Raw genomic sequence first — 9,417 nt, forward strand, 5'->3', positions numbered from 1 at the left:
GAAGTTTTATCGCACAACGATAAGTCTTGTAATGTTATATGAGAGTGAATGTTGGACGATAAAATGTCAACACGAGAATAAATTTCATGTAACAGAGACAAGAATATTGTGTTGGATGATGAGCACACTAGACAAAATATGATTAGAAATGAATGCATTAGGGGAAAAATTGGAGTAGTTCATATTATAGGAAATATGGTAGAATCGCGTCTTAGGTAATTTGAACATGTGTGGAGAAGACTGATAGAAGCTCTCACAAGGAGAGCATATTAAATGAAAGTTAGTCCAATTCTTAGAGGAGGAAGGAGACCAAGAAACACGGGAGCACATCTGCTGTACTACAAAGTGTGCCACTCCATGTGACATTGCTTATGATTGGTTGTAAAAAATGCATTTAAGTTAAAAAAGTAATGATAAGTATTTATATGACCAATAAAAAATAATAGCACAATGGAGTGATACATTTTTATGGAACATCATATGTTCACTCAAGAAACACCATTGAGGAAATGATAAGAAAGACTTAAAACTCAATATTTTGTTAATGAACATGATTTATGATAAAACATTATAACATCATTCCATTGATGTAGCAGACTCCACTTATTGCAACAAAAGTTTAGTTGTTGTTGTTAGTCATTTGGAATTTCCTTTTTCACATTTGTCTTCTTTCAAAATTTATTTTTATCATGTGTTTATAAATTTGACATTTTAGTCCTCTGATAAATGTCATTTTTTTTTGTTGCTACTGACTTTATCATGTGAACTACTTTTTTTACATTGGACAACTTCCAAAATTGCTAACCGATAAATAATTTATTATTTTTTCCCTTTTATTTTAGATCTTTTATTTTCCTGGCTAATACACTTTGAAAATTACTCTACTTTTAAATTTCCATTGGAAAACTAAAAAATGTTCTTCAATAAATTGGTTCAGATTCACTTTGTTAATAGAAAGGATTCTACATTATATTTATTGTGTAACTAACAAGTGGCATTTGATCTAAATTTGAAAATTTAGCATAATTGCTAATAAGATAATAAGATGTGTAAGGTTTTGTTTGGGAGTTGGGAAGGAAATTGAAGGTGGGGGATCAAAGGGTTAGGAAGGGAGAGGAAGGGAAAATGAAGGATGATAAACTAATGATAATATAATAATATTTTTTATTTCTCCTTAAAAATGTAATTAACAATGAGAAATGGACAATAATATGTAATTATATATTATTAGTAAACATATTTAGCTATTTTGATATTTTATCTCCAAAAAAACTCCAAATTGATGGACTTTAAAAATAGGCACATGAATGGTTTTGAAAGGTTTGAGAAACTTTCCAAAACCCCACTCTATCTAAGGGGATGAGTTCTAACGTGAAGGTGCTTCAATTAATAGATTATGGCTATTAAAAGCAGAGAAAAACTTATCAAGATACATATAACACGTCACATTTAGAGATAAGTGTATTTATGCTTGTTGGTGATATCATTTATAATTAAATTTTAATCAAAATTAAACTTTTAATGTATTGGCAAAATTTAATTGGTTGTCTCCACATGCATCTTCATGCAAGTCTTTCTCTTAAAAGCAAGGATGAAAATTTTCATTAATCTATATATGGAACTCGTGGAAAATGGAATTCATGTCTTTCAACACTTGGTTGACGGCATGATTATGGATAAACATAAATCTCTATAGATAAATAACGAGATAGAAAAGTACACAACAACCTTAAGGTAGAGAACAATATTATTTATACATATGTTAGGAATAAGTGAACAATCAAATAGTAAAAGAGTAAAGATAAGAGAATAACACAACGAATTTAGTAACGAGGTTCGACCAATTGTATCTACGTTCCTGGGAGTGTCAAGAGACTACTACTATGTATTAGATAATTATGATTTGTGTTTAGTTATTGTTCTCATTGTTAGATTAAATTTACATAACATAAATATATAGCTTCTGCCCCAAACCTTTTAGCTCAAGTTCATAACTTGTATTGTTGTTATATAAAGAATATGAGTAATTGCACAACAATCTACACCTTGGCGAACATCGTCGATCTCCAACTTCCATCATTGGGTTGGGGGCGCTCCATAGTCTAGCATTAGTGAATGTCCACATTAACCGACTTGCTTAATATATTAGCTGTATTTTCTAAAATGTGAACCTTCTGCAATAGTATCTGCCCACAAGCTACCAAGTCTCTGATCTTATGAAATCTCACATCAATATGTTTGGTCCTAGCTAGTATGATACACATGGTTCTTTGCCAAGAAGATATCAGTCTGACTGTCACAATGCAGCGAAACTCCACATTGCTCAATACATAATTCATTTACCAGCCCCATAAGCCATATGACTTCCTTTGAACGGATGATTACCACATAATTGGTCCACATGCAAGGGTGAAGACAAACCATGTTGTGGATCTTCTATCATCTAAGTCTTCTGCATAGTCCAAATTAACATAACCAACAACTGAAGACTTACTCTATTGGCGGCCAACAATGATACCGAAACCTGTAGTCTTCTTCAAATATCTGAAAATTCATTTGACTACTTCCCTGACTTTAATATGTACTTACATACTTGACTAGCTGCAAGTCTGGTCTAATACAAATCATAACATACATTAAACAACCTACTGCTTTCATGAGATTATTTGTTTATCATTTATATGTGCATAAGTTATGTGGCCTAAAGGTTTTAGGTAAATACTTAGCTTTAATTGTTTGTATTTTCGTAAGAGGCTGCTTTCAAATGGGAGGGAAGTCACTGGAAGAAATTGAGATTTTTTATCCTATTTTCTCATGCCTAATTTATTATTACCAATAAAATTTTAATAAATATGTATTAAATAAGAGAATAATATATCTACTCACATGAGAAGAACTTATCTCCTCTAGTCAGTAAAAATGAATGTGACATGTGTATTATTTTGTTTATTTTTAAAAATATTTGTACAGAAAATGATGATATCATGTTTCCATTAAATAAATATTAAATTAATTTTTAAATTAACAATATTACATGTGATGATATTTGATTAATTGAGAATAAAGGGATAGAGTTATTTTACAATAGAGTACTTCTTTTCCACCTAAGTGTGTGCTTTATATTTTCAGAATTGAAGTATTCATGCTTAAAAAGGTCTATGTTGGTTCTCCATGAATGATTTAGAGCAAATACACATTTACATGTACACATATACTGAGGAGAGAGCTTTGAATGTGACTTTGTTAATCTTCTAAATGTTGTTTCTTTTTATCATAAACTGACTTTTTAAACAGTTTTCAGAGCAAATTGTTTGCAACTGAAACTGAGGTTCTTCTTTTTATATGATTATTACAGAATACAGACATATCTTCAGTCTCTTACGATTCTGCTTGAGGAGATCAGAGTCAAATGGCGTGATTCAGAACAGTTGATGCATCATTGGTTGCAATGTCTATGAGATTTTTCGGACTTGTTGTCCCTCTTAGATTTTCCAGATAGACCAAAAGGTGGAGGATTTGATTCCTGAGAGCGACACTTGTTGAAAAGGGCAGCCACATACTCTGAAAGCGATTAGTTTATCCATAGAGTGAGGATACATCATTGGTTTTACAAAAAAACAAAATCTAGAGGTCGAGGCTTTTGCTTTAATTGCTGAAGAGTTGAAATGCATGCTTGTATAATTGATTATATTTCAAATCAACTTTCAATCCATTTTAGAATATTTGAACACTTGACATAAAAATGATGGTAACTAGGAATCAGAGGGCATGTTACCTATATAGTTCAAAACAAGTTTTCACTTCTCTATCAATTGACTAATGCGACATTGTGTTTGGATTAGCTTAATAAGAGAGCTTTTGATACATAGGTTATTTTGTTTTTATTATAATTTAAGCTGAACCAAATTTAAAATGGATTCTAGGTAATGGAAAATCAATATGTTTCTGGAAAATGATAATCATTGAGATATAGACAATAAGGTTCCTTTTTCTCATAAGGGTCAAATTTTCTTATTCCTTCAATTCTTTGAATTCATTGTAATTCCTAGAATTCTCCTTCCATCCAATTAAAACCATAACAATTCTAGTTTATATTGGCTGAATCAATGTCAGTGATTTTGTTAATTATTGACTTCCATCCAATGTTGAGAAGATTAATAGCATAATTCATCTTATTAACAAAAAGGAATGCTTTTATTTCCAAGATCTATATCAAGGTGTACATTTACTAGTAACAATAATTCCATTTTCTTTCCTAAATAATCATTGAGGAAAGAAACATTGCTCAATGATCCTTATGAATGTGTAATACAAAAAAAATATTCAATTCAAAAAATAGGAGGAATGGAAAGAAGAATGCTAAGAATACAAAAATATGATACTTGAAAAACAACCTATACTAAAGAGATTGAAAATTTTCTGATATTTAAACTTCAAAAGGAGGAACCAAAGAACTAATTGATGGATGCATGTAGTTCATAGTTCCAACTAAAAATATAAGCTTAGTGAAATGATTTAACAATCCAATCATTTCCTGCTGACGCCATTGAATCAATCGATTTTTACCGATGAGTATATTAGCCTTGTGAACCAGAAGCATGCGTAGAAACCGATTGTACCGGTGACTACAAAGAAACCATATGAAAGAAGCACCATGTATCCGAAATACAAGACTCCGGATATTGGTTTTGTGATCTCAAGCTTTGTGAAGAAGTAGAAAGCAGCATATAAGAAAAGGTAGAGTGCAGAGGAACCTGAAGTGAGATATGATCTCCACCACCAAAGATAGTCCTCACTACAAAGCTGGAAGTAGCAAAGAACTATTGATATCTCAGCACAAGTCACAATGAGGATAAGGAACACAATGAACAAAAAGCCGAAAATGTAATAAAATTGATGCAACCAAATTGAGGTGAGAATGAAGAAAAGCTCAATGAAGACTGCACCAAAAGGAAGTATGCCTCCTATCAGAATTGAGAAGACTGAGTTCATGTACCAAGCCTGCTCCGGAATCTGTCTCGCGATCTTATTTGTCTTTACAGGATCCTCACCCACCGGCTTCTTAGAGCCCATGTAACCTCCAAGAAACACAAGTGGAACTGAGATTCCAAACCATAAGAAAACAAGAGCAAACATTGTTCCAAATGGTACCGCCCCGGAAGACTTTTGGCCCCAAATTAGAGCATTTAGGACAAAGAATATTGCAAATGCAGTGGCAGGAAACATAACAGCTGTTTTGAGAGCAATTTGTTTCCATTCTGTTCCTTTGAACCTCCTATAAAGACACACGGAAGAGTATCCACCGGATAGTCCCATAAGTGCCCAAAGCAAGAGCATTGCTGTCATCAACCCTCCTCTATTCGAAGGCGATAGAAATCCGAGAGCTGCAAAGATCATTGTGACAAGAATCATTCCGAAAAACTGAATACCTGTTCCAACATATACACATAGTAAGTCTGAATTCGAAGGAGGCCTAAAAACATCGCCATGGACAAGTTTCCATCCTGTCTCTTCTTGAGCTTCCTCTTGCGTCTCTAATTGATTGTACTTAGAGATATCGCGGTAAAGGGTCCTCAACATTATCATAGCCACCATGCCGGATAGGAATAGTACAATCATCAAAGAGTTAACAATTGAAAACCAATGAATCTGATCATCTGCCATTAGAAGATAGGAATCCCAACGAGATGCCCACTTCACATCGCTCTCCTACAAGATATACACAGCGAAAAAATAAATCGACATCCAAACTAAATTCTCATATGCACACTTTGGCAATTCAATTTACCATGAATTATGATGGTAACTAACCTGGAACTCAATGTCATAGGTAAAAATAATTTCCTTCTTGTCTTCAACCTCTTGAGGAGATTCTGAGCCTGAGACTATCTTTCTTGCATGAGGATCACACGTAGTTAAGCGAGTAGTTTTATCCCACTCACCTTCATATTCATGCCTAACACTGAATTTATAGAAATCATTTCAATCTACAATATTATTAGCCATAAAGTTTAATGAATTATATCACAAAATAAATATAACTTAAGAAGGAGAAATTGTAAAACAACCTGAAAGGTTTAACCTCAAAGCCTACAATCCTTGAAGTTTCTGTCACTGGATCTTTATGATACTTAACCACAAATGTTAAGTGGTTGTGGATAAAATGCTTTTCTTCCTTGTTCTATCAATAGTTGTGTACAATAGGTCAAAATGAATTAAACCAATGAAGAAAAAGTTAAATGGTTTTTAAGTTTGCACTTACTCCAGCATATTGTCCTTTAAGACCAACAAGGAAGCCATGCAGATATACTAGGGAAGATTCACGGTCAGGCCTTCTTAGAGGGACAACCAAAGGAAGATTGTCTAAAATCCTGCAACAATTCCGGGATAGAATACAGAATCGTTTAGTCACAAAGAAATACACGAGGAGTATTATTTGAACAACTGATTCAAACAACTTCTCGTGACACCCAATAGTTTAATACACAATGTATGTGTACTTTGCTCAAACTATTAGGTGATACGAGAAACAGTCCAGTTAGTTGTTCAAATCACATTTTTCGTAACTGATATATATCCTTCTTAAGTAAGATTTAAGATCATTCGTGACTCACATGTTCACCCGATATTCGTCGTCTATCTTTTCCTTGAACTCTTTGGCTGTTTTTGCATTAAGAGTTAGACGACAAACAACATTGCACATCTGTGGCTCCCTCATTTTAAACTACAAGAATCAAATTGTTTCAAAATTTCAATTGATCATTCTAAACAAAAATAAAAAAGTTTCAAAGTATGCTCAAAATTTAACCAACCACATAGGGAGAGTTTTCTATCCTGTCACCCCTAAGAACTTCTCCAAGATTCTCAGCACTATCAACAATGTGTTCTGGATGACAATAAGGCAGTGAATAGTATGAGTATGGAAGCTGTGTTTTTGTAGAAGTTAGTTTGTTCACTTTCACCATCAAAAAATCTCCCTGTCACAAATCAACATAACATATTTATGTTAGGATTTTGCTATTAACATCAGCCTTTATGTTAAGTTATGATCCGAAAAGACCTGAAAATGATCCTTTCCATTACTAGAGAAGCAAGTTGCTAGTTTTGTTTATATATCTAAGGATAAAAATGTCACATAATTATATTTGGAAAGTAAAAGTGTCACATCATACTATTTTTTCCTTTTTTTTAAGTACTTCTGTACCAGAGATGATCATCACCCGAAAAGAGCTATCTTACTAACCAAGCATTAATTAAATCAGCTAAATAAGCTGAAAGCTATCTATTATGTCTAATTCCTACAAGTCCCTTTCCATCAATTCATTGTATGATAAAAACAGATTTTATGTAAAATATTCATTTTCATGAATAAACCATGTCACCATCTTTATGAGTAATCAAAATCTCATCATATGAACTGCAAATTTAAATTCATTAGTCCATCAAAAAAATGAAAATAAACAACAGCAACATTAACAACATCGAGAAATTTTATGAAGACATCAAGTATTAGTTTATGTTTTTATGACTTTTCTTTTTAATTAAGTGATATTTTTTAATTGTATCGGGACATAAAGTAGGACAAGAGTTGTAACAAAAATGATCAGATCTCATGAATCCACGTAGAAGGAAGAATAGAAAAACTAACTAAACATGCCCAGAAACCAAAATCATCATAAATTGGAAAACCAAACAAAGATCTTTATTCTCAAACCAACAAGGCACAAAAAAAAAAGAATATATAACATAAAATGAAGATGAAAACAATAAAAAACAATGAGTGAAAAATGTAGACATAACAACCTTATGGAAATCCTCAGGTGCAACACCAGGAAGGTAGAAACAAGTTCCATGTTTGACATTAACAATGAGAAGAAAAAACACAGAGATCCATAACCATAGGTGACATGCAAAAATCCCTTTAGCCATTTTTTCCAAAAAGAAAAACAGTTAGATCAAGGAACTTTTCTCTTTCTACTCTTGTTGTTCTTTCTTCCACTTGTTTTTGTGTCAAGTTTTCTTAGTTTGTTTGTTACATAAAGTACGATGTGGTAGTTGTTGGACACAAAATTTATATGATGAATGATAATGGGTGGTGAAGATTGGATCCTACAGTTTCAATGGTGGATCTCATTTGTGTTTTACTATGATTATAATAGTAAGCTATAACCGAATTACCTACTTTTGTAAGAAAAGTATGGAATATGGATTAATGTTTATGAAATATACAGAAATTAAATATGTATAATCAATTTCCTCAAAATGAAAATGTTGAAGATAATTAATATATTATATAAATGTATTTCCAAAAGGTAAATTCAATTGGTAGAATTATGAGACATAAAATATGCCGAGTCCTTAGTTTAAATCTCGATAATTGATCAAAACTTTATCTATGAAAAAATATTATATAAACGTTTTAATTGTGAGGGACAAAGTTTTAGGAAGAACTTCTAATTTAAATAGGAAAGCTACTCATTAAAAATTGAATATAAAAAAAAAGCATTGGAAATAGGTGCAATTGACATTTTTGAAAGTGTTAGAGTAATCTTCTTTTTTTGTATGGGTACATCTAATCCTAACAACCGAGGCATTGCACTTCTTCCCTAAAAAATATTATATAATTCTTACATTTATTAATGCAGTTAAAGGGTTTCAAAAGTATAAAATTATTAGCTTTTAGCCCAGAGTTCCAAATTCTTATTATTTATACAATGTTTGTGTATGAAATCTACACAAATAATAATTTCATCATTTGAATAATAGGGTATCAGATAAAATAATAATATAGTTTAAAATTTATGCACGGTTAGTGTAAAGTTTTTACACTGTCGGTATATCATTTCCTATTGATTTGTATTATTTTTGTTTGAGAATCAATGATGATTAACATATTAATGATAAATGATTCACTGACAATTTAAAAATACTTACATTGTCAATGTATAAATATTAAATTCCTAATAATATATCAATTATTATTCTTAACATGGAATATTTTGATTTCTCCTATGAGAGTCATAATATATCATCTTATAAAACTAACATAGAAATCATCTTATACAATGTGATAGATATGTGTACTTAGGAAAGAAGCCACATACATTTGAGGGTGTGCAAAAAGAAAATGTATATCACTTTTAATTTTATAGGTCTCAATTTTTTTATTTATAAATGACATGTTTTGGGAAAAATAACTAATCATTATCATGAACTATTTTATGAGATTATGGATGGAACTTCATGATTGTTTGTCTTAGAAAATATCCATGTATTTTTTGTGTCTTGTTTGAGTCAAAGCGATTTCTTCTATAATTTTGATATGACAAAATTGATTGAATTTACAAAGTTTTATCAATATCACTTTTATTTAACTGTTTTGGTAATGTTTGACAACCAACTTGAGACATCATTCAT

At 31.5% G+C, this 9,417-nt stretch overlaps 1 protein-coding gene across 2 annotated transcripts; it reads right to left on the reverse strand.

The window, feature by feature from the left end:
• LOC109326080 (transmembrane 9 superfamily member 10-like) lies at positions 4,179-8,169 on the reverse strand. 2 transcript variants are annotated; one of them, XR_002105213.1, is made up of 8 exons: positions 7,804-8,169; positions 6,813-6,977; positions 6,615-6,724; positions 6,263-6,371; positions 6,069-6,181; positions 5,812-5,962; positions 4,459-5,709; positions 4,179-4,403 (listed from the first exon to the last, which is right to left on the reverse strand). XR_002105213.1 is itself a non-coding variant. In XM_019558733.1 (7 exons), exons 1-7 carry the CDS (start codon positions 7,927-7,929, stop codon positions 4,552-4,554), a joined length of 1,932 nt encoding a protein of 643 aa, XP_019414278.1. In that variant the 5' UTR covers positions 7,930-8,169; the 3' UTR covers positions 4,179-4,551. The 2 variants fall into 2 exon arrangements, 1 of the variants encoding a protein (XP_019414278.1); XM_019558733.1 differs by having other exon boundaries at positions 4,179-5,709.

The sequence above is a fragment of the Lupinus angustifolius genome, chromosome LG14 (genome assembly GCF_001865875.1).
Source record: "Lupinus angustifolius cultivar Tanjil chromosome LG14, LupAngTanjil_v1.0, whole genome shotgun sequence".
Lineage (NCBI taxonomy): Eukaryota > Viridiplantae > Streptophyta > Magnoliopsida > Fabales > Fabaceae > Lupinus > Lupinus angustifolius.

What these genes read in the sequence shown, in the direction of transcription:
- LOC109326080 (XM_019558733.1), bottom strand. Translation starts at nt 7,929, where the DNA reads ATGGCTAAAGGGATTTTTGCATGTCACCTATGGTTATGGATCTCTGTG. An exon ending in TAGAAAACTCTCCCTATGTG is followed by an intron (nt 6,725 to 6,812) that starts GTTGGTTAAATT and finishes TGATTCTTGTAG; the next exon opens with TTTAAAATGAGGGAGCCACA. An exon ending in GACGAATATCGGGTGAACAT is followed by an intron (nt 6,372 to 6,614) that starts GTGAGTCACGAA and finishes GAATTGTTGCAG; the next exon opens with GATTTTAGACAATCTTCCTT.